The following is a 26,726-nucleotide window of genomic DNA, read 5'->3' as shown; positions in this document are numbered from 1 at the left end:
GGCTATACCTCATCACAAGAGGTCTCTAAAGGTAGCCTGGAAGAGTCCATCTCTTTCACTACCAAGGAGAAAAGCTGGCAGTCAGAGGTAGCAGCCTTGCAGACTCAAGGAAATACTTAAAGTTTTACTTTAATCCTCATTTCACATTAAAAACTGCTTTGAGACTATATTTTATGTCATATTTTATTATATAGCACCCCTTTCTTTTGGAAGTTGCTGGAAAGGTTGTTATCATATTTGATTCTCCTAAAGGGACAAGAGAACTGGAGTCTGTTGGGAGCAACTTCTCTAGTCTCTTGAGTTCAGCAAAGCAAGGCAAGTCTTATGAGCAGAGGCACTGACAGCTTTTGTTTCAAGGCAAACAGCCTTGGAAATAGAGATAGAGACTCCCTCAGGGACAGAGGGCTGGTTTGTTTGCTGCCCAGAATAATAAAATAATCTCTCCTCTAAGGTAAAGGCTAGCGGGGTATTCATAGGAGACTCAGGTTCCTCAATTGTGCCATAATCCCATTGTTCGCAAAGACAATGGGTAATCCCACTGCTTTGCATCATCCACCCAGCCAGCTACTCTGCAGTGCTGGCCCTCAGGGGACCTAGAGGGTAAGCAGGTAGGGGGTATGATAGGAACTTAAAGCTCAAACTGCCTACTGTAGTATGAGTAATAAAGGCTTTTGTCTCTAACCCAGGAATGCTTTGTGGCAAGCTAACACATTAGACTGCAGGTAGAATAAAATATCAGACCCTTTATAGTTCTTGACAAAGAAACCTAAGAAGAAATCCAGAAATCGAGAAGGCTAAGCTTCCCAGGGTCTCTTGTGTCCCTCACCAGAACCTAACACAAAAGGGTGAAACAAAACAACCTCTGTGATACCTTTCATGTCCAAATTCTTTGTTTCTTTACATTCCCTTTTCTTTCTGAAGCTCTTCCCCATTACAATTTGGTCTTGTGGATTACAAAATGAAAACTGTTGAAGAGCTGATTGATGAGTCACTAATGAATAAGTACAGTGGCCAAGATACATTAACATGAAAATCTCGGCCTGCCTCTTATGTTTGTAACTATGGTCCTTTTCAAAAGTCCTAAGACAAACTAATTGCATTTACAGCTCTATGCCTTTGCTTCTGTTCTCCCCCTTCACCAAAATACTTTATTCACTCTTTCTGTCTTTAGAAATTTTACCCATCCTTAAATGTCCAGCTAAAATTGTCATCTCTTTTTTGAAGACTTTCTTAGTTCCCTCCACAAACACAGAATGATTCCTTTCCTGTAGATCCAGAAGGCTTTGGTCCCAATCAGTAGCACAGCACCATTCCTACTGTATCATAGCTGGCTATCATGTCAGTATCTCCAGCCAGCCTGTGTGCCTGCTGAGGCCACAGAAGATGGAAGCCCCAGAACCTGGCTGTAGCAGGTACAACAGAACCTGAACTGTTCGTCTATTTATATATATATGTACTGTTGATAACTACCCACCAGAAAAGAGGAGAGCTGAAATACAATTGGGCTCTTCAAAACTATTATTCTACCATGAAGAGGAAACTGGAACCTCTTTATTTTCTAATTTTACATTTCTTCAAACATACAGATTATGAAAAAATGAAATGCACATTGAAGAGTTCTGAACCACTCAAGAATTTTTAAAAATGTAACACTCTCAAAGATGTTTCTCACTCTCCCTTGCTGTGACCATTTTTATGATAAATTAAGTCTAGCTGCCAGTCATAATTAAACCATCAGCTCCTAGAATCTAGAAATACAACCTCTACCATGTTAAATCACCTACTGTGAATAACCAGGTCCCATGAGTTTATTAAAATAGATTTTAAACCAGTACTGGTGAATTTCAAAGTCATAGCACATCCCAACTCCAAGCTTACTCTGCTGAACTAAGAACTGCTCACCTGTGTTTCCACCTGGGGGATCTAGATCGTGACCGTGCCATCCTTTGACACGTGAGCCACTATCCACTTTTTACACTGCAAAGAAACACAATATTAGCAAGTTTATAGAGAGAGCCTGCAATCTGCTCTAAAACATGGTGAATGCCACCACGAGAAAGTTACTTAACCCCTCTGCACCTCTCTTTTCCCACCTGTAAAATAGGGATGATAATAATAGCACCCACCTTATTGGAATGCTGTCAGGATAAAATGAATAAAATCAGGGATCAGCAAACTTTCTGTAAAGCACCACATCGTGACTATTTTAGACTTTGTAGGCAATTTAAGTTCTCTGTTAAATTTGTTCTCTTTAAAAAAAAAAAGTGATTCCTTAAAAATGCAAAACCATGTCTAGACCACTTTGAGATGTGCTGTAAGTATAAAAAACACATCCAATTTCAAAGACCTGGTTAAAAAAATGTATAGTATATAATTAATATATCTTAATACTGATTAAATGTTAAAATTATTATTAGGGTATATTGGGTTAAATAGGCTATATTGTTAAAATTAGTTTAAAAAATAAAAATGTAAAAATGATTTTTAGCTCAAAGGTCAAAAGCGAATAGGCCTGGCAGACCAAATTCACTGTAATTTGATAACCCCTGAGTTAAATCATAAAGAGAGCTTATTCGGGTCTTGCACATAGCAACTGCTAAATAAGTATTCCAAAAAGAGGGAAAAATAACCCAGAATTCCTCTATCTGAATACAACCATTCATTACTACCTTTCTGTCATTTGCCATGTACATAAATACTTCATATAATCACAGCCAAAATGTTTACAGATACAAAATATATCCTGTTTTTAAACTGCTAGATTACAAGAATTGCAATTCTTAATTAAAATACTCGATTGCTGCCTAATTTTCCACCAGATAAATATACATACCCAAAACTTAATTAAGCATTATTAGACATTTAGTTTATTTTGATTTTTTTCCTATGATGTTTCTTCTTCTTTTTTTGGGGGTGGGTGCTGGGGTCTGAACCCAGGGCTGCGCACATGCTAAGCATGAACACTACCACTAAGCTATACTCCCAACCCAAATAAGTACATTTTAAAAGTCACTTTGAAACTGTATTATTCAAGCAACCTTCAGTATTTAAGAGAAAATGATCACCTCAGGAACTGAATTTTGAAAATACATCATTAGGGTATAATTTTCTAAACTAGCCATTATTTACATCTCAATTCTGATATTATAATTAAGTAGTTCCCAACTCAGTGGCTCCAAAGCCCTAGTAGCTTTCAAAATTGTTGCCATGCATCCATGAATAATCATATAATATAGCCACCGTGCAAAGAATACAGAATGAGTAGCTATATGTCTCCTATATTATTTACCTCTATGTTGTAAATTTGTGAAGATACTGGGGTGATTATTAAAATATAAATAAGCTGTCACTCTAGTTTTTCCACCAATACCAAAGTATAACTGTTACTGTGTAGACATCAGTTAAAAAGGGTGTGGGGCACAGGGTAAACAGAAAATATTGCTGATAATGGTGAAAAAACAAAATGTGGGGAGGCTGAATTGAATTTTATTTCCATTTTATTTTATTAACAAAATAATCTATTAAGAGAGAATCACAATGACAAAAAGTCAACCCATTTGAAGTACACAATTCAGTGGTTTTTAGTGTTATTCACAAGGATGTACAACCATTAACACAGTCTAATTTTAGAACAATCATCCCCATAAAAGAAACCCATTAACAGGAACTTTCCACTCCTCTCTCAACGTGGCCCCTGTCAAACTCTAATCTACTTTCTGTTTCTATGGATTTGCCTATTCTGGATATTTCACATAAATAGAATCATACAATATGTGGTCTTTTGTGATTGGCTTCTTTTACTTGGCATGTTTTCAAGGTTCACCATGTTACGGCATCTATTAGTACTTCATTTCTTTTTATGGTTGAATAATATTCTACTGTATGGGAACACCACATTTTGTTCATTCATTCACCCCTCATTTTACATTTGGATTGTTTCCACCTTTTGGCTATTTTGAATGATGCTTACATAAATACTTCTGTACAGGTTTTTGTGTGGACATATATTTTCATTCTCTATCTAGGAGTGGAATTGCCTGGTCATATGGTAAATTTGTTTTTAACTTTTTCAGGAAATACCATAGTTTTCCAAAGTAGCTGTGCCATTTTACTTTCCCACCAGCAGTTATGAGTTTTCCAATATTTCTATATCCTCATCAACATTTATTATCTTTTTTTTATTATAGTCATCTGTGTTAGTCCATTCTCCATCACTATAATAAGACCTGAGATAATTAACTTATAAACCGAACAGGTTTATTTTGGCTCATATTTTGGGGGTTTCCTATCCAAGACTGGGTGAACCCATTGCTTTGGGCCTCTGGTGGACATGATGGACAGCAAGAACAGGGAGCACATGTTGGAGCAAACTATTTATCTCATGGTCAGGAAGCAAGAGGTACCACAATGCCCTTCCAAGACACAACCCAAAAGACCTAAGGAGTTCCCACTAGGCCCCATCTCCTAAAGGTTCCACTAAAGTATAATAAATAGTGCCACCCTAGAGACCAAGGCACTACCACTGCTATTATAATTAAGTAGTCCCCAACTCAGTGGAGACACTAATACATGGACCTTTGGGGGACACTAATCCAAACCACAGTGTGTATGACATAGTATCTCAGTGGTTATTTTTCTTTTTTATAAATCTGAAAAACTTATCACTGGGATTCACATTTCTGAATATCTTTTTAAAAAATATTTTAAAAATGTGTTCTAATTAGTTATACAATAGTAGAATGCATTTTGACACACACATAAATGGAGTAAAACTTTTCATTCATCTGGTTGTACACGATGTAGTGTTACACAGGACATATAATCATATATGCACACAGGGTAATAATGTCTGATTCATTCTACTATCATTCTGACCCCCACACCCCCTTCCCTCACTTCACTCCCCTCTGTCTAGTCCAAAATAACTTCTATTCTCTCTACCCCCATTGTGAATTAGCATCTGCATATCGGAGAAAACATATGGCCCTTGGTTCTTTGGGATTGGCTTATTTCACTTAGCATAATATTCTCCAGTTCCGGGGCTGGGGATATAGCTCAGTTGGTAGAGTACTTGCCTCACAAGCACAAGGCCCTGGATTCAATCCCCAGCGCCGCAAAAAAAAAAAAAAATTCTCCAGTTCCATCCATTTACCAGCAAATGCCATAATTTCATTTTTATTTAAGACTGAGTAATATTACATCGTGCATAGATACATTTTCTTTATCCATTCATCTGTTGAAGGGCGCCTAGGTTGGTTCCATAGTTTAGGTATTGTGAGTTGAGATGCTATAAACATTGATGTGGCTGTGTCACTGTAGAAAGCAGATTTTAAGTCCTTTGCATATAGGCCAAGGAGTGGGGTAGCTGGGTCAAATGGTGGTTCCATTCCTAGTTTTCTAGGAATCTCCATACTGCTTTCCACAGTGGTGGCACGAATTTGTAGTCCCACCAGCAATGTATGAGTGTATCTTTTCCCCCATATCCTTGACAACATTTATTGTTGCTTGTATTCTTTCTAGATTTGCCATTCTGATTGGAGTGAGATGGAATCTCAATGTGGTTTTGATTTGCATGTCCCTAATGTCTGATGGAGGGTAACCTTGAGACATGTAAGAAACTGAAACTAATCATATATCCTTTCCTTCGATCTAGTCATTTCAGTTACACTTCCATCTAATTGCTTTCTACCTTTCTCCCCTCACCTTATGGGACTCTTTTCCTCCAGGTACCCCACTAGTCTACCACACCACATTACTTGCTTTCCATGACCAGGCATGCTGTTCCTACCACAGAGATAGCCTTGCCTCAGTCTGTCTAACAAATCCCTATCCTTTCAGGACTACTTGACCATCATATTCCCTGGGCTTCCCTTGGTCCCCTGCACCTCCACATAGTTTCTTTTGTCTTGGGAATTATGGGTTTGTTCTATAATTATTTTAACACATTATATTTATTTACACAATTTTATTTATTTCAATAGACAAAAGACTCCAAATACCACATCACAGAATACAAAACTCAAATAACCCATGAATGTATGAGATGGACAACCTCATTAGTAAATGGGAAAATGCCAATTAAGATCATAGCCACAGGGCTGGAGATGTGGTTCAGTGGTAGAGCACTTGCCTGGCACATGTGAGGCCCTGGGTTTGATCCTCAGCATCACATATAAATAAATAAATGAATAAATAAAATTAAAAAGAGCCATTGACAAGTAAAAAAAAAAAAAACATTAAAAGACAGATCATAGCCACAATGGGGGCTGGGGTTGTGGCTCAGCGAAAGAACGCTTGCCTAGCATGTGTGAGGTACTGGGTCCGACCCTTAGCATCACATAAAAATAAATAAAGGTATTAGGAAAAAAAAAAAGATCATAGCCATTTTATGCCTGTCAGATTGACCAAAATACTTCTAAGTTGTTTTTCTGAAGTGTTGGCAAGGATATAAAACAATAGGAACTCTCGTATACTTCCAGGACAAATATATACAAGTATAACGAGTTTGGAAGCAGTATGATAATATCCAATAAAGTTGAACATGCCTATACCCCACAACTCAGCAATTCCACACAGTAATAAATCAGTGGTTCTCAAACTTTATAGTATTCACTGAAATTACCCAGAGGGTTAATTAAAACACAGATTTCTTAGCCCTACCCCTAAGAGAGCAGGCCTAAGCGTGGGTCACAAGTCCAGCAACTTCCCAGGTGATGTGGATGTAGCTGGTTCAGGGACTACAGAACCATTGGTTTGTGGGCAAAAGTGAAGATCACTTAGGAATAATGTTTACAAGTCATATTTATTGCATGTTGATAAAAGAAGGATTCCTAAGAATATTTCCTTTGGGATAATATTAAAATTAGCTTTATAAAATTCAAACTACTTGAAAATGGGTAATTTTGGGTATAAGTTATACCTCACAGCTGTAAAAAATAGATCTGGGGTGATGAAACTGTTCTAAAATTAGATCACATATTATGGAGATGGTTGTACAACTCTGCAAAAACACCAAAAATCATTTGATTACATACTCAATATAGGTATATCTCAATAAAGGTATTTTAAAACCAGTATATCTCAATAAAGGTATTTTTAAAATATTAACTTTGCGATTACTTAGTACACATCAGTTGTAACAAAAAGTTCTAGTTCTGGAGATTAATGGATAAGAGAAATGGATTAATTTAAAGGTACAACCTGAACTAAGAATGATTTTTACATTCTTAAAGGAAAGAAGACAATGAAGATGAAAACAAAGAAGCAGCAGCAATAGAAATTTTATGTGGCTCACAAAACAAAGTATTGATTATCTGGCCCTTTAGAGAAAGTTTACTGATCCCTGATTTAAATTTAACTTACTTGTTAGCAGCAAATTTAATCAAAGGGACTAGAGCTTTAAGAGTAAAGAAAATAGCAGGATTTATGACCAGGAAGAAGATGTCAATAACAAAAGGTAAATTAGATGATATTGCTACTTCAGATAAAGAGTCAGGAGCAATGAAGGAAACTATGGGCCCCTGAAAATAGAAAAGATATGCTGGGAGTCATACACTCCAGGATTATATTGAAGAGGATGCAGGTGCTAAAAGAAGCCACCAACCTTACCAGGGGGATACTGGACACACCCCCTTGCCCAGGTGAAGGACCCAGCTCCATCAATTCACTTCCTCCCACAACATCCCTTCCCTTCTCCATGACATCCTTTCTATCATCACACAACCTTGCACGATTCTCCCATCTCTATGGAACCATACCCCCTGGGGCTACCACCCTATCTCTCCCTTGACAACCAAATTCTTCAAAAGGACTTCCTATTAGTCATTATCTCCAATCTTTCCTATCCCCTTCTTGCTGGCCTCTTCATCAACCTGGCTTCCACCCCATCATGGAAGCAAATTTCTCTAGCCAAGATCACTAATGAAATCCATGTTGCCAATGCCAATAGGTAATTCTCCTTTCCCTCCTCCTCCTCAACTTACCAAAGGCACTGGACATACTTTCCTTCTGGAAATAATTTCTGTACTTGGATTCCAATATACTACATTTTCCTGGTTTTCCTCCTACCTCCACAAGAATCCCTTCTGTCTCTTATTCCAGATTCTCCTCGTGTTCCCCGCTCACCAGCCCTGATCCTTCATAATGAACCCAATCTCTTCTGACTGACTGACTTCAGTCTTTGACCTTCTCAGTCTACACTCTCTCCCCATCTACACTCATTCAGTCCCATGGTTTTAAATACTCTATAAACTAGCAACCTCTAGGTTTGTATCTCCAGCCCTCATCTATCCTCTGCACTTGTCGTGCAACAGCCCACTGGATGCCATAAGCATATTCAAGAGCAAACTACTGACTTCCCTCCAGAATCTTCTCCTACAGTCTGTTCCATCTCAGCAAATGTCAGCTCCATCCTTCTAGTTTTCAACAAAGAAGAAACACCAATGTCCAATAAATATATAAAAAGATACTCAATCCTACTAAGAATCCAGTAAATAAAATCGAAATAATACGATATTACCTCATAGGCATGAGATTTACAAAAATGTTCAAGTCTGATGGCACCTATGTGTTGACAAGCAGAAAGAAAATTTCTCACCTAAGGAAAATTCCTCTCAAAATAAACATGAGTGCTTGCTTTGGTAGCACATATACTAAAACTGGAACAATACAGAGAAGATTAGCATGGCCCCTGTGCAAGGATGACAAGCAAATTCATGAAGCATTCCATATTTTTCATCCCACTCCTAGGTTTATACCCAAAGGACTTAAAATCAGCATACTAACACAGCCACATCAATGTTTATAGCAGCTCAATTCAAAATAGCCAAGCTATGGAACAAACCTAGGTGCCCTTCGACAGATGAATGGATAAAGAAACTGTGGTGTACATACACAATGAGTATTACTCAGCATTAAAGAAGGATAAAATTATGGCATTTGCCAGTAAATGGATAGAACTGAAGAATATTATGCTAAGTGAAATAAGCCAATCCCAAAGAACCAAAGGCCAAATGTTTTCTCTTATAATCAGATGCTAATTCACAATGGGGGGGGGCAGAACAGTGGTATTTTAGACTAAGCACAGGGAAGTGAGGGGAGGGGAGAGGGCATGGGGTTAGGAATGATAATAGAATGAATCACACATTATTACCCTATATGCATATATGATTACACGACTTGTATAACTCTACATCATGGACAATAAGATGAATGAGAAGTTTTACTCCATTTATGTATGATGTGTCAAAAGGCATTCTACTGTCATGCATAACTAATTAGAACAAATTAAAAAACCTGAAAAACAGTAAAAAAATAAACATGAAGCAGAAGAAAACTAAGTCTGTGTGTCAAATAGAATTAAATACTGTATATTCAAAAGCATTTGAGATTTGAATTAGGAATTAAAAACTAAGAACAGGGTTGGGGATGTAGCTCAGTAGTAGAGCACTTGCCTAGCAGGTATGAGGCTGGGTTCCATTCCCAGCACTGCAAATGACCAAACAAATTATCACCCCCTAACAACAGAAATAGACCAGTGATGGTGGTGCAAGCACCTACAGTCTCAGCACTCAGGTGGCTGAGGCAGGAAGATCACTTGAGTTCAGGAATTCTAGACAAACAAAATGAGATGCTATCTCAAAACAAAACAAACAAACAAACAAAAGCAAAAGCAAGAGACCAAAGCCACACAAACAAAAAGCAGAGGCAAATGAAAGGAAAAAAGTTAACTGAACTTAAGGGAAAAAAATGGAAAAGATTAAATTATCTCAAAGGTGAAGAATAAATTACAAAGTGCTAAAGGAATTGAACCCAGTGCCTCACACATGTGAGACAAGTGCTCTACCATTGAGCCACAACCCCAGCCCAGAAATATTTGTATTATTATAGCCCTTAAAGAAAAACAGTATTATAGAACTGAACTAATATTTAAAATTATAATTCAAGAATGCTTTCTAGAAATGGAAAAATATTTTATATACCCAAATCAACACATTAAAGGGCTCACCAGTACCTAGGAAAAATTAACTCAGAACAATCAACTCTGAGACATAGTAAAGATTGTTTGATTCAAAGATAAAGATAAAATTATTGAGATTCCCAAGCAAAAAATAACTTTTAAATCTAAAAGAATTAGACCATCATCATACTTTTCAAAACAAAAATACAAAGCTAGGTGAAAATAGAGCATTAAAAAGAAAAAAAAACAACTTGGGGGCTGAGGATGTAGCTCAGTAGCAGAGTGCTTGCCTAGCATGTGTAAGGCCCTGGGTTCAATTCCTAGTACTGGGGGGAAAAAGCAACTCAATGAAAGGAAGTATGAACCAAAGATTTTTTATCAGCCAAACTAGCCCTCAAATATCATGGTGACAAAAAAATAGTTTTTAACATAAAAGAACATAGGGAATTCAGTACTTCCTAGCTCTTCCTGAGAATTCTACTACAGAATGAGCTTCATACAACCAAACTATGACTGGGGAAAGTCAGAAAAAGGACTGAGAGTCAGCATATAAAAATATGAGCCAGGCACAGTGGCACACATCGGTGATCCCAGAGACTCCAGAGGATGAAGCAAGAGAATTGAAAGTTCCAAGTCAGCCCCAGCAACTTAGCGAGACCCTCTCTCTAAATAAAATTTAAAAAGGGGGCTGGGGATGTAGCTCAGTGGTTAAGTGCCCATGAGTTCAATCCCTGGAACAAAATATATGTGCATGTGTGTGTGTGTGTGTGTGTGTGTGTGTGTGTGTGTGTGTGTGTGTGTGTGTGTGTGTGTGTATATGAAGGGATTGAGGGTGTAGTTCAGTGGTAGACTGTATTTATAGGATGCACAAGGGCCCTGTGTTCAATCCCCAGCATGCATATATATATATATATATATATATACACACACACACACACACACACACACACACATATATACACAAATACGTATGTAAACATACATGTATAACACTAAAAGAAAGATGAGGATAAGAGTGGGAAATTAATGTAGAATTGCCACATTTGTGACAGTTGAAATACTGCCAACTAAAAAATGAGAAAAGAAAGAGAAGAGAGGAATAATAGAAACAGCTTCATTACCATGTAGGCAAGGGACAGAGTTTAAGGATATTGGGGGGAAAGTAATTCACTAGATACTAAGAGGTTAAACAAATCAACACACAATGCCAAGGCAACTGGATATCCACAAGCAAAAGAATGAAGTTTGGACTAACCTTACACCATACATAAAAATTAACTCAAAATGGATCAAAGATCTAAATGTAAGAGCCAAATATACAAAACTTACAAGAAAATATAAGAAAAAATAATCTTTGGGACCCCGGATCAGGCAACGGTTTTTAAGATATGGCACCCAAAACACATGCAGCAAAAGAAAATGATAAATAAATTGGATATCATCAGAATTCAAAATGTTTACGTTGTAAAGGATGGCATCAAGAAAGTGAAAAGAATCATAAACATCAATGAGTGCTGTTGCACTACCATCTACTTGTTGTAAATAAAACATCATGGATTTCAAAGCCAAAAAAAAAAGGGAAATGAAAAGAGGGGCTGGGGATGTGGCTCGGCAGTGGAGCGCTCACCTCGCCTGTGTGAGGCACTGGGTTCAATCCTCAGCACCACATATAAATAAAGAAAATAACAGTATTATGTCCACCTACAACTAAAATAAAATTTAAAAAAAAAAAGAAAGTGAAGAAAAAGCCAGACACAGTGGTGCCTACCTATAATCCCAGCCACTCAAGAAGCTGAGACAGGAGGATCACAAATTCAAGACCAGCCTCAGCAATTTAGTAAGGCCCTGTCTCAAAAAATAAAAAGGGCCTGGGATGTTGCTCAGTGGTTAAGCACCCCTGGTTTAATCCCTAGTACCAAAAAACAAAACAAAACAAAGTAAAAAGAAGAGTTTGGGATGTAGCTCAATGGTAAAATGCTTGCCTAGAATGTGTGAGGTCCTGGGTTCAATCCCCAGTACTGCAAGTTAAAAAAAAAGGTGAAAAGGCAGCACAGTAATAAATGAATAACCAAATTAAAAAGTAAACAAAGGTAAAGAACAGACATTTCTCAAAAGAAGATATAAAAATGTCTAGTAAGCATATAACATCACTAGTCACTAGTGAAATGCAAATCGAAACATTAATGGATGCCACTTCACACCAATAAGGACAACCAAAATCAAAAAGACAGATTAGGGGCTGGGGTTGTAGCTCAGTGGTAGAGTGCTTACCTAGCACATGTGAGGCACTGGTTCGATCCTCAGCACCCATAAAAATGAATAAATAAAAAATAAAGGTATAATTTTTAAAAAAGACAATATAACATGTCTTTCAATGATAGATAATGGAACTCTCATACATCACTGGTGGAATGTAAAATGGCATAGTCACTTTGAAAAACAGTTTGGCAGTTTCTAAGTTAAACATAAAGTTACCATATAACCTGACTACTCCTCACCTAAGTATATGCCCAAGAGAAATGAAAACGTAAGTCTATATAAAAAATGGTATACAAATGTTCATAGGAGCATATTTATAATAACCAAAAAGTAGAAAACGACCCAAGTATACATTGAGAAATAAATGAATGAACAAATTGTGGTATACCCATACAATGGAATATTATTTGACCATAAGAAGGAATGAAGTACTGGTACATGCTACAACATGGATGGACTTTGAAAACACTATGCTAAGAAGCCATATGGACAAAAGTCCATATATGGTATGATACCATTTATGTGAAAAAGACAGAACAGACAAATCCATAGAAATAGAAAGTAGTCTAGTGGTTGCTTAGGTGGGGGGAGGGAATAGGGACATAGACAGTAATGGCTAATGCATACAGGGTTTCTTTTGGAGGTGGAAAAAATTCAAAATAACAAGTGTTTGAAGGATGTACTGATAACGGAACTCTCATACACTGCTGGGTGGGAATGTAAAATGATACAGCCATTTTGGAAAACATTTTGAAAAATTAGACTGTGGTGATGGCTGCACAACTCTATGAATATACTAAAAACTACTGAAGTGTACACTTTAAATGGGTGCACTGTGTGGATAGAGAGATTCATACTAAATGTGAATTCAGTATTTACAAATGCAAAGAAGAAAAATTCTCCAGGAAGACCTTTGCAACAAAGAAATCACACTCCCAGCACAGAACTCCACCTATTCAGAGCCCACAGAACAAGAGGGCAATTAGCAGATCAGAGAAAAGAGGAAGTCAGACCTGAACAGACCAAACAGATTATTCTCATGGCCACAGCAGCTATGTTAGCTCTTTAGTAAGGAGGAGCTGGAAGTAGATACAGAACACTACCATTGCTTATCACTATTCTCTGATCACAAGGGACACTATGTATTTCTCTCTCACACACAAAGATAAATAAGCAGAGAAGTAAGGACATTAAAAAAGGGTTAAGTGTGAAAGAAAAACCATTAGAACAAATACGAAGCCCCTTTCAATATTTTTTAAAAATAGAAGAGCAACATATACACCTCTCATAGAGAAAGAAACAGCAATTATAGCAATGTAAATAATTACAAAATTTTTTTCTTTATTTAGGGGGGCACTGGGGATTGAACCCAGGGTCACTTAACCACTGAGCAATATCCCCGGCCCTTTTTGTATTTTATTTAGAGATAGGATCTCCCTGAGTTGCTTAGGGCCTCACTAAATTGTTGAGGCTGGCTTTGAACTTGAGATCCTCCTGCCTCAGCCTCCCAAGCTGCTGAGATTACAAGTCATGCACAACCATGCTGGGCAACAAAATATTATGATATCATTGAGACCATACATATATCTGTTGTAACAATAAATATGAATGGGTTTAACTCACCTATTGAAATAAGAATTTTCAATTTGGCTAACAGAACTAAACTCAAGGAGTTTTACAAAACACATATCTAAAACAAAATGATTCCAAAAAGTTAAAAACCAAAAGACAAACTATATCAGGCAAACAGAAATGAAAACAGGGTAAGGTTAGTAATCCTGCAGAATTCAAGTCCCAAAGCATTAACCATGATACAGAAAGAAACTTTTTAAATGCTAAAAATCACATTCCATGAAGACTTAACACAAATAAATACAAACATTCATATCAATATAACACAGCAACCATCCTTATGAAACAAAAACTACATGATATATAAGGAGAAACAAAAAACATACTAATAAGGGGTCACAGTGGCTCACACTATAATCCCAGCTACTTGGGATGCTGAGGCAGGAGGATCACAAGTTGGAGGCCAGCCTAGACAATGCAGAGACGTTATTTTAAAAAATAAACCAAAAAAAAACCTAAGAAAGAAAAGGAAACACGTTAATAAGAGATTTTAACTTTATACACCATTCCACTCTTGACATAAGACATAATGAGGTGAACCAAAAATAAGAAGGTAGAATATCTAAATAATATAATCAAGAGTATATCTCAATATTTATCAAACTCTACATTCTGAGGCTAGAGAATACACTTTCTTCTCATGTCATGCCACATTCACCAAAAATAATAATACATTAGGTCACGAAGAAAACGCTAGTAATTTCCATAGAATGAAAATATTATAAACAATACTGTATTTACTAACAAAAATAAGGAACTGAAAGGCCCTCCCACCTAGAAATTTAAAAGTCTCCTATTAAACAACTCCTGGGTATTCTCCAACTGAAATTACAGATCTTTAAAGAAATAACAACAATGAAAACACTATATTTCAGAGTTTGTGGGATGCACTTAAAGCGGTGATCAAAGGAAAATTCATTGTGCTAAACATTTTATCAGTAAAAATGAAACAATAAAACTAAATCACTTCATCTCCAAGATAAAAAAAAAGCTTCAAATAATAAAGTAAACCAAAACAAAGAACATGGAAAGAACTAATAAAAATAAAAGTAGAAGCCAGATGCTGTGGTGCACACCTGTAATTCCAGCAGCTAGGAAGGCTGAGGCAGGAGGATTGCAGGTTCAAAGCCAGCCTCAGCAATTTACAGAGGACCTAAGCAATTTAGGGAGAGACCCTGTCTCAAAAAATAAAAATAAAAATAAAAATGGGCTGCTGATGTGGATCAGCGGTTAAGCATCCCTGGGTTCAATCCTTAACACCAAAATAAATAAAGTAGAAGAAAAGAATGAAGACAGTTTTAAAATAGGTCTAATTAATAACCAACAATTCTTTATTTATTAAAACAACAAAATAGATAAAATACTATATAACAACCCTTTTCTTTCTCTCATTTTTTCTTTTCTTCCTTCCTTTCCTGGTGCTAGGGATCCAACCCAGGGCCTTGTACATGCTAGGCAAGCATTTACTGATCTCTTCTAGTTCCTATACTATTTTTATTAAGAAAAAATGGGAGAAAACAGATATACAAAATGGGAAATGGCATGGAGGCAATAACCATTGAAATAGAAGAAAAATTGGAAAGTCATCAGAGACTGCTTTGTAGGTACCTGCCAATTTGAAAATCCAGATAAAAGTTATATTTTACTATAAAAATACAGATCTCCAAAATATAGTATATTTGAATTAGAAAGCTTAAAAAGACCAGTTTTCATAGAAGAAATAGTTATTAAGGAAGTATCCCAAGAAAAGCACCAGGCCCAGATGGTTTCACAGGGAATTCTACCAAGCCTCCAAACACCAAGATAGCCTTAATGCTCTATAAATTACTCCAGAGATGGCACAGCACAAGAAAGATCAAGTCCTGTAGGAACATCAACCTTTGGAGGAAGATGAACCAGCAAAAAAGAGAATGAGAAGGAACTTTGTGTGAGGAAGAAAACCCTGGGACACAGAATCTTAGAACTAAAGAAGGATGTTCCAAAACGGGAGACTTTTGTGGAAAATGCTGCACAGAGATCATGCACATGGCCTAAGTAATAAGCGGAAGTTTAGGAGACTGAGAAAGCCAGTTATTAACTCCTTCAGTCTGTCTGGGAAGGTGAGGAGAGAAGCCTGGTGGGGGCCCAGTGATGAGGGGTTTAGGGAGCAGGTCTTGAAATGGAGCAACTTGAGTAGCTTTATTCTTGACAAGGAGGGAACTATTTGGTGTTAAGGATCTAAAAGAGAATGACAGGCATAGTAGAGATGAGTCTAGGTCCCATTAGTGAACTGTTTCCTTTGATTTCTTACTATTAACTCTAAATGGTACAGTTTCTCCCAACATCCCATATTTATTTATTATCTTCTTCATTGATTCAAAATACATTTTTATCAGTGGTCAAATTCTATGTTAATTTAGTAAACATTATTAGGTGCCAGTGACAACTAGTGATTATGAACACAAAGTTGGAAAAAAACTAATTTCCTTCCCTGAGAAGCTAAGACTGGTGGATAAGAAAAACCACATGAGTGACAGCACTTTCTGGTTTACAAAGCATTGGACAAATACTATCTCATTTAATCCTCATAACAAGCATTTGAAGAAATTAGAATTACCCCCAATTTCATAGGTGAGAAAAACAAGCCTGAGAAAGGTTAACTATCTGTCCCACATAGAGGACCTGAAACAAGAATCCAGGTTCTTGAACTCCAATTCTAACACTTCCCCAACCTTGCAACTCCTACTTTCAGAAAAATGACCCTGTGGAGACTGCCCAGTCACCTGCTCAGATAGAAGCTCAATCAGCAGAATTGTGCTTTAACACACTCAAGAGTAGTTGACACCCTCCATCACATCTAAAATTGCCATCTAAATTTGGAAAGCAGTTAAATCAAGCTACCTGGACAGCCTGTAGCCTGTAGGGCACAAAGACTGTTTTCTTTATCATAAGCTCAAGGGCTGTGTTTAATTTACCTTTATATCTGCCCAGCTTTACATGGTGTCTTTTAATACTTGCTCCTTTAAGATTTGTGCAGACCAACCTAGATGCCCTTCAATTTATGAATGGATAAAGAAACTATGGTGTGTGTGTGTGTATACACACACACACACACACACACACACACACACACACAATGGAATATTACTCAGCCATAAAGAATAATAAAATTATGGCATTTGCAGGCAAATGGATGAAATTGGAGAATATCATGCTAAGTAAATAAGTCAATCTCAAAAAACCAAAGGATGAATGATCTTGCTGATAAACAGATGATGATACATAATGGGGGGTGGGAGGGAGGTAAGAATGGAGGAAGGTGGGACTGTATAGAGGGAAAAGAGGGGTGGGGGGGAAGGAAAAAAAAAACAGAATGAATCAAACACCATTACCCTATGTAAATGTATGATTACACAAATGGTATGCCTCTACTTCATGTACAGAGAAACAAGATGTACCCCATTTGTTTACAATAAAAAATAAATTAATTAATTAAAAAAAAAGATTTGTGCAGATTCATTCATTCTCCTAATAACTCTGATACAAGTTTTTTTCCTTTGAAGTGCTGGGGACTGAGCCCAGAACCTCACACATGCTAAGCACACATTACACCAATGAATTACATACCCTGCACCCTGATGCTATTTTGTGGGGGGGTACCAGGGATTGAACCCAGTGATGCTTAACCACTGAGCCACATCCCAGCCCATATTTATTCTTTATTTTGTGAAAGGGTCTTGCTAAGTTGCTCAGGGCCTCGCTAAATTGCTGAGGCTGGCTTTGAACTTGCTATCCTCCTGCCTCAGCCTCCCAAGCCTCAGGGATTACAGGCATGTGCCATAATGGACTAGCTTTCTGAATTTAGAAACTTCCTTTAAAATTTACAAACTTCAGGATGTTTCTGTGCTCTGAAATTTTTATAAGATGGTATCAAAAGCAACAAGACAAAGTATGTTTAAATGTACTTTCCATAAATGTCTCATTTGACCCTCAAAACCACCCTACAGGAAAGGTAAGGCAAACACATAACCCCTAGTTGTTGAGGAATTAGTACCTTAGAAAAGCTAAGTGATTTGTTCAAGGTAATCAGATATGGTGGAATTCAAGGAAATCCTGACTTTAAGTTCCTTGTTCAACTAGATAACCTTTCTTTACTAAACTGGTAAAGCTGGAATAAAAGATGAGAAATTGAATTGCTGTCAATAAATAAGAACAAAAGTGATAACCAGAGAAGGATGCTTGTACTTGATTGGAGAGAACACAAATGGGTCATTTTTCTATAGAAATCCTTAAATTTTACCTTTTGATAGGATGGGTAAGGACACTCACAAATTATTGCAAAAAATAGCAGCCTTTACACAGTGAAAATTAACAATACACATTTGTTTTTATAAAACTATTTATGTGTATACTCTGCTCCACAACTCCAGCATCTAGGAATTTACACTAAGGAACATCTATCAAACAGTGTGTGTAAGTAGTGAAAAATGTCGAATTACAAATTAAATAAATTATCATAGTCATATGATGGCATGATATATGGTTGGAAAAAAGCAATTACAAAGGAGTTTACTTCAGAAAAATTCATGTATTCATGTCTGCACAGAAATTTCTGTGCAGACATGAATACATGAATTTTTCATTGTGATTTTGTATATTTTTAAAGTTTTGTATGTGAATGGCTTGCTAAATGTTTTTCTTTATATAAATGTTTCTAATAAGGCATGTTAAAGGTTTCATGGAGGAGGCTGTGCAACTGCAGGGATTTCAAACGAAAAATTTTGCAGCCATTTTAAAAAAATACTATTAAAAATAAGGCATCACTGGGGGTGTGGCTCTGGTGGGGTGGCTTGCCTACCATGTTCCAGGCCCTGCGTAGGATTCCCCAGCAGGGGGGGGGATAAAATGAATAAATAAAGCATTACTGTACTATGACCATTAAAATACCATTGAAGAATAAAGCACTCTAGCCTGACTTGCCACCCTGCCCGCCTGTAGTCCCAGCTACTCTGGAGGTCGTGGTGGGAGGATTGCTTGAGCCCAAGAGTTCCAGACCAGCCTGGTCGACATAGCACGACCCCATTTCAAACAAAATAAAAGCACGCATTATGAGCCCACAGCAAAACCTTTTCAAATTCCAGTTTTTCCTTTGGATTTGTTCGCATTTAGGTGAAAAAAACGCTTAAAAGGGTGCTTAAAACGTTGACCAGTAGCTTGAGTGACACTGATCTCTACCTTTAGGTTGTAATCTGCTCTAGAAAAGAAAGGCAATCACCTAAAAGGCATCTTGAAAAGCACCTCAGAAGGAAAATATTTAGGGGTATAAGTTTCTCTCCCATTTTTTTCCCTCCTGACCTACTAGCAGGACAGTCCTGACTGGGACTGGCCCAGTTTCCCAAATACATCCTAGAGAAGCACATGAGATGCGCCAATTTTCAGTATACATTTCCCAAAAGACAAGTTTTACTATGTAATGCAGGATAAAGAGCAGCCTTCACTACTCATTCTCAACGTAATCAGGAGAAGACGCCGCTGCTCTGCAGAAGCACTACACGAGGACAAAGCGGGGGCTCGTAGGCACAGATCCCACAGGCGACGTGTCCGGGACCGCCTCAGGAACAAGGGCATAGTCCCCGGACACCGCCTTCCCTCCGCCCCCCAAGACAGACGCTAGGAACCGCGGGGACTGCAGCCTGCTTGAGGACCGGGAAAGAGTAGGGTCGCGTAGGCAGGTGCCCAGGTCGCCCCACCAGAGGGAAGACACCGGCCGAAAAGCCAGAGAGACTCAGGGGAATCATCGGCTGGGAACCTAACCTGGGCTGCCACTCCCGAGGTTGAACTGGCCGAGCGATCGAAGGGGGGCTGGGGAGCAGTCCCGACCTGTGCCGGACCGCCGCATCTTCCCCGCAGCCCCAACCGCCATCCGGAGAACCGCCCATCCCGCGCGGTGGACACGCCCTCCCTGCGGGCCTAGGCCTCTATGCCCCGCCTGTTCCTCAGGGTCGCTCACCCAGCCTGGAAGTCCCCGCCGTCGCCACCGCCGCCACCGCCGGCCCCTCGGGCCTCGCCCCTCACACGGCCGCTGCCTCCCAAGGCAGCGGCACCACCACTACCTCAGCCGGGCCGCAAGACCCGGAACCACTTCCTTCCGGAACCGCCTAGCCCCGCCCCCACCCCGCCCACTGTCGCGGCCTCGCGCTGAGCCAGCTTTCCCACCGACCCTTCCAGTCTCCCAACGACTATGCTCCGCCCAGGCTGCTCCGGCCAGAGCGCCTGCGCCCTCTGCCGGCCGTTCCCACCTTGACCGCTGTTTAGGACGCCTGCGTCCTGTCCTCTGTCACCCTCCTGCTTGCCCAGCCCAACTAGAGCGCTTTCGCTTACTCCCACCCTTGGGCGGGAAGAAAGAAACGCAGTGCATGCCCGAGATCCAGGGATCCCAGGGTTGGGGGTCAGGGTTTGGAGAGTGGCTCTCAGCTAGGTTCAGGAACTTGGTCGTGTGGGCCTTCCAGCCTAGTGCTGATGGATGCACCAGGAGACAGAGGTGGCAGCTGAACCCATGGATCTGGGCCTTCCAGCCTTGTTTTAGTCCACAAAGCTCTTCCAGAAACAGCTCATTTGAACCTGCTCCTGTGTGTCCTCTCTCCCTACTGACTCAATCTTTAACCATTCTCCTAATCTTTAATCATTCCCTAAGGAATTTGTTTTCCATTTCTACCTGGAAAACAAAACTTCCCCTTGGAGCATTCTAAATAGGTTAATGGTACCAACATCTGTCTACCATCCAATTCAAACTGTTGACTTCTGTCTGTGAGTGTGTGTGTGTCTGCCCCCACACAGATACACTGGATAGAACCTAGGGCCATGCACATGCTAAGCAAGCACTCTACCACTGAACTACAGCCCGATCTATTCTTTTTTAAAATTTTTTTAGTTGTTCTAATTAGTTGTACATGACAGTAGAATGCATTTATACACTTTGATAAATCATACATAAATGGAGTGCAATTTCTTATTTTTCTTATTGTACATATTATAGGATCACATCGGTCTATTCTTTTTTTTTTTTTTTTTTTTTTTTTTGCGGTGCTGGGGATTGAACCCAGGGCCTTGTGCTTGCAAGGCAAACACTCTACCAGCTGAGCTATATCCCCAGCCCCAACACTGGTCTATTCTTGATCTCTCTCCTCCCATACTGCATCTACTGGCCCCAAAGGCTGTTATGTCCACCTTGAGTACTGCCTATTACCCTCTCTCGTTACTGTCACCTACTGACTACCTGGCATTAGTTTCCCTTTCCTCCTGATTTACTGTTATCATCCCAATGAAACCAACATGCATGACTGAGCCATGCTACCTCAACTTCCTCAACCCAATGACCTTTATCTCTACACTGTCCATCCATTCCTAGGCTCATACTCTAGAAAATCTTGATATTAATCACTGTATACTGCTCCATCTCTAAAATCTTACATTTTCAAATTCTACTTAGACTGGCAAACCTCATCCTTGCTATACTATCTCTCCCTTGGTCTCATTATACTTGTTCTCCAAATACCATAAAGACCTCCCATCCCATGAACATTCTATTTAACTTAAACCCATGACCTTTGATTAATGCCTGCCGCTTACCTGTTGCAACAACCTAATGTCAAACCATCACCTTAAAACATTCCAGTTGTCAGCTGTGTGTGATGGAACATGCCTGTAATCCCAGCTACTTGGGAATCTGAAGCAGAAGGACCTCAATATCCAGGCCAGCTTCAGCAACTTGGTGAGAACCTGTCTCAGAATAGAATTTTTTACAAAGGTTGGGGATGTTGCTCAGTGGTAGAGCACCCCTGGGTTCAATTCCCAGTATAATCCATCACTCAATCAATCCCAGTTATCTACATTTTTCATTCCTACATATGCCATTCCAAGCACTGAGTGGGGGGGAATCACACAACTATTAAAGAATGATGGATGCCACTAAAATTTGTGGACACCCACCTCAGTGAAAAGCCTTGCTACCTTAGTAATCCCTTTATATGACCCTTTTGTGTGACCTCTCTTATTTCCAAAAATTGCTGCTACAACTTTTTACCGCTGTCTTTAAGTCCTATGCAAATTATCATTTTACTCTCTTCATAGACCACTTTACTTCCTGTTTTGCAAAGAAACTTCTTTAGTACAGCCTAAGAGGCTTTTCATTATCTGGTTCATGCTTACTTCTCTCATCTCTTTCCACCTTGTATTCAGTGCTCTGGCCATACTGAAATTTTTTTCATTTTGAGACTGAATAATAATTTTTCTCTATAGTTTGGAGGTGTGAGTCCTAGTATCTGCACTTAGGTGGCTTCAACTCAGGAAGGTTTCCAACCATTCCGTCTTCAAGAATTGTTTCGTTCTGATCTTTCTTAGGAAGAGCAATTATCTGTGGTAGTTCTGTTTTATCATCTTCATTTTATTATCCTTTTTCAGCTTTCCAGCAGACAACAAATTTGCTTTTTGATACTGATGTGGCTTCCTAAAGCATTCAGTCTCCATTTTGAAAATTTTATTACTGAGATTTTTGCTTCTTTGTACTCTCTCTCTCTCTCTCTCTCTCTCTCTCTCTCTCTCACACACACACACACACACACACACACACACACACACACACACACACACATACACCCCACCCCACACACATACACACACACACATATACCCCACCCCATTGATCTGCATTTAATCCTTTCATTTCCTTATGTAATTATTTTCTGGTTCTATAGAAGTTCTTTCTTCTTTCAAAAGAATGCTAAATTGGTCATAATTTTTTTATTTTGAATTCCATAGTTGATCGTTTTTAGAAGCATATTCTTTTTCTTCAGTGGTTGATTTTTGTGTACTTCATTTGTGTGTGTGTGTGTGTGTGTGTGTGTGTGTGTGTGGTGACTTATCTTTGAAAAATGGCATGTTTTTCCTTAATCATTATTGGTTAACACACAGTACAAGTAGATGGCTCTTGGCCTTATCTTTTTATCTACTTGAGTGGACACAGAAGATAAATTGTACATTGTAACATAGGTCTTAGTGTACATATGAATAGCACATATGCACACATACAATAAGCCAAAAGAAATGGAATATTATCTTTCTTTCCCATTTCTTTTCTTCGGTTTTCATGAAACCCAAATCTGCTGCAGAACACCAAATGTGCTTAATACAAGGAGTTTGTATTAATAAGTTATGCTACAATGACAATCTCCAAATATCTGTGTCTTAATTATAAAAACAAATGTTTCTCACATTTCATGTCCTTCATGGGTCAGCTTTGGTTGTTCTAGCTGAGACCCAGATTCAAGCAATTGACCCAGTCAGAGACATTACTGGTATCATAGCAAAAGAAAGTGAGAAAGGGTGGAGCCATGTGCTGTATGTAAAAACTTCTGCTTAAAGCTACTGGCTCAGTGAACTGGGGCTAATTCAGTGGTAGACCGCTTGCCTGTGCACAAGGCCCTGGTTCATTCCCCAGCACTACCAAAGTAAGATTTTTAAAGTTATCAACTAAAGTTAAAGCTACTGAATCAGAAATTCTAGGAGTTGAGTCTAGTGGACTGGGCCTCCAGGTAATGCTGATACACGCTCAAGTTTGAGAACCACTTCTCTATTGCTTGAATTCCCTGTAATCAGTATAAGGACATAGAGGCTTGATGAAATTCAGGGTACTTTTTAAATCCTTAAAACCAGAAAAAATATTTTTTAAAATGTAAAAGAGCAATTCAGGCTTTGATATAAACTTAGACAAAATGCCCACTCTTATCATTTGTTGTGGGGAGACAGCTTCTGGGGAACTTGCTGATGGTCATTACATGTATCCCAGCTGCCATTCGGTGTAACTTTCTTTTTATAATGCTGATGTGATGCCCTCAAAAAGTAAATATCCTGTGCACTCATGCACATACACACAAAAAGGCAAAAAATCGAAAAGTGGTGAGGAAAGAGAGGATGAGAGCATAAGATGGAAAAGAGTAAGAGGAGAAATAGAATGGATAGCACCAATCAGTACCAAGAAAAAATCCAGAGGTAAAGACACCCTTTTGGAACCCTAGCTGTCTGGAGGGCTGAGGCAGTAGGACCACAGGGCCAGGGATCACCATGGCTACTTAGAAAGACCCAGTCTCAACACCAAAAGTAGAAGGAGCTGAGAATATGACTCAGTGACTGAGTGCCCTTGGGTTTAATCACCAAAATGAAATAAAACACAATTATCAAAAAAATTTTAAAAATGAAAATAAATAAAAAATAAAATGCTGATGTAAGAAGAGTAGGAAAAATAGCTTTCTCATCCCTGAAAAGAATGTTGGCCCAAAGTTTACCCCACTTTTATATAGGTAATCTTTTGCCTTGTGCCAAGACTGACAAAAACAGGTAAGTTTTCTGTTAACTAGGTGACTTTGGTTCTGTGGGTTAAAATGGTTCATGAAATGTGATGGGTAATGCATAACTGGCCCTGTTTCCTCCTCTTTTTTTTCTGTCCTATGGTATAGGAATTTTTTTGGACACCGTTCTTTCTTTACCTTTGCTTTTTTAATGGCTTTGTCAACAGAAGAGCACAGACAGGAATGATTTATATTGTTTGAAAGAAAATGTTGTTAGACAAGTTTATGCTGCAGGTCCCTCTTTGCTCATTCCAGTCACTGCTTTTATGTCTGCTTTCCTACTGAGATGGAGGACAAATTCCTAAATAAAATTTGGTAGTTGTTACCAGCTCTCTGGTTCCATAAATTATTTCTGATTAGCTCTTTTGTGATGTAGTATGTGTAATGGCTTGGACCTGGCTCTGAAAGTCACATAATATTTGTGGTTTAAAAAAAATTGATGTGGGCTACTGTTATGGTATAGATAAGAGGTATCCCCAAAAAACTCATGTTTGAGACAATGCAGGAATATTCAGAGGTGAAACAATAAGATTATGAGAGCTGTAAACTATCAGTGGATTAATCCATTTGATCAATTAATAATTTAAATGGATTAACTGGGTGGTAACTATAGACAGGGAGGTATGGCTGGAGAAAGTAGGTTGCTGGGGGCATGCTTTTGAGGTTTATCTTTTTGTTCCTAGCCAGTGGAAGGCTCTCTCTCTCTCTCTCTCTCTCTCTCTCTCTCTCTCTCTCTCTCTCTCTCTCTCTCTCTCTCTCTCCTTCTTGGCTGTCTCAAACTGAGCAGTTTTCTTCCACCACACCCGTCCACCATGATGTTCTGCCTCACCTTGGGCCCAGAGCTATGGAGTCAGTCAACCATAAACCTCTGAAACTATGAGCCAAAATATTTTTTTCCTCCTCTAAGTTGTTCTCATTGGGTATATTGATCACATCGATGCCAAACTGACTATTACAGCTACCTACATTAACGTGAGGCTAAAATAAATGACTAGGTTTGACTTAAATCTCATTTTTTTTTTTGAGTGCTGGGGATCGAACCCAGGGCCTTACGCTTACAAGGCAAGCACTCTACCGAATGAGCTATCTCCCCAGCCCTTAAATCTCAATTTTATTGCAAAAAATTAAATTTGTTACTCTTCTTATTTAAATGTTCAGTGCGCCCAAATGGTCTTCCCCTAAGTCCTTGATAGATTCAGTTCATGTCTTTTTCTACCATAAACAGTGTGTTTTTGTGTCCTAGCACAACCCCTAAATGGATTCAAAAGTCATTAAGCTCTCAAAAAATTCATTTTCCCAATGAATTTGCTTTATTAAACCCCATATTTATTATGTATCCCATGGTATTACTCCAATTCCCACTTTCCCTTAGACTAGTAGGGAGAGAGAACATAATGAACCCTATGATAGACGTTATAATAGTACATTCAAAAATATTTAGTACTGCTCCCTTCCAAGGCCCCCTGCTATTAAATTGAAAATGACATGTGACTCACATTATATTCCTATTGGACATCTCTGATGTAAGTTAATCATGGCCTGACAGAGACAGCTAACTATGTACTGTAAGAAATACTGAGGTACCACAAGAAATCAAACAAGTGTTGGAAGTAGTTAGGTAAGGCAAACTTTTACTCCTGCCAGAAAGGCACGCTACTGAACCTGGCCAGCAAGTGTGGGTGGGCCTCCTGCTTTTATCCTGAATGCAACACTGCCCTTCACCCTGATTGGAGGAGCCTGGGGGTACAATATATGGGAGTAGCTAATTTTAAAATTGAGGCAGGCAAAGGAAAGAGCTATAATTAAAATGGCTACAATTGGATCCAATTAAGGCTAAACAATAAATTCTGAAAATGGACCACTGGACTTTCTATTTCTCACAAATCCCCCCTTTTATGTTTTATACCTTCGGATTTCATTTTCATTGCACCTTTTGGTATTGTCATCCATCCTAGATATGCTAACTTTTTGAGGTGGAGATCACCCAGGGTAATGAGTTCTCCCCCTTTTAGCAGTCTGGATAGCCATGCCAGTGATCAGGATCACTTCTAAGTTCCTTTCTAGCTCAGTTGAAGCTTGTCTTCTTTCCAGTTCTTGATTAAAATCGAGTCACCAGGCTGGAAGTGATCAATTGCAAACTCTAGAAGCAGGGTCTAACCAGTAATTCATAATAATCATACCAGCACCCTTAGAGATCAAAGGCCAAAATATTGGCTACTTTTTCCTTGGTCCTTTTACTTCCATGCTTTAGTTCCCAAGTTTTGGTTTTAAACATCCAGCAGGTCAGTTTCACCAGTAACTTTAATGTCTATAATTTTATAGTTATTCCTTCCATTTAACTGAGGTTACTAATAATACCACAAGTAAGCCTTATATCCTATTCTGTCCTATCTATACATGATGACTTATTAACTCAAATTCACTGAGGTTGTTCTGTCAGAAGGAATAATTCTTCAAAACACTTAAAGGCAAAAGTTATAAAGTTCTTTAAGGAA

At 38.7% G+C, this 26,726-nt stretch overlaps 1 protein-coding gene across 9 annotated transcripts in view; it reads right to left on the bottom strand.

Moving 5' to 3' along the window:
* Nucleotides 1-19,983, bottom strand: part of BCLAF3 (BCLAF1 and THRAP3 family member 3) — a 63,018-nt gene extending 43,035 nt beyond the window's left edge. For 6 of the 9 annotated variants that reach the window (XM_079122876.1, XM_079122877.1, XM_079122878.1 and 3 more), the window contains exons 1-2: nt 19,839-19,982; nt 1,903-1,977 (exon numbers count right to left, since the gene is read on the bottom strand). In XM_079122876.1, coding sequence (XP_078979002.1) covers nt 1,903-1,943 — 41 coding nt within the window. In that variant the 5' untranslated portion in view covers nt 1,944-1,977; nt 19,839-19,982. Of the gene's footprint in view, nt 1-1,902; nt 1,978-19,642; nt 19,793-19,838 lie in introns of those variants that run through there. The other 3 variants (XM_079122881.1, XM_079122875.1, XM_079122882.1) reach the window with 2 other exon arrangements.
* Between the last annotated feature and the right edge of the window lie 6,743 nt (nt 19,984-26,726).

This window comes from Sciurus vulgaris (genome assembly GCF_902686455.1).
Source record: "Sciurus vulgaris genome assembly, chromosome: X".
Classification (NCBI taxonomy): Eukaryota; Metazoa; Chordata; class Mammalia; order Rodentia; family Sciuridae; genus Sciurus; species Sciurus vulgaris.
The sequence above is the reverse complement of the archived record's forward strand: the minus strand, read 5'-3'. Positions and strand labels throughout refer to the sequence as shown.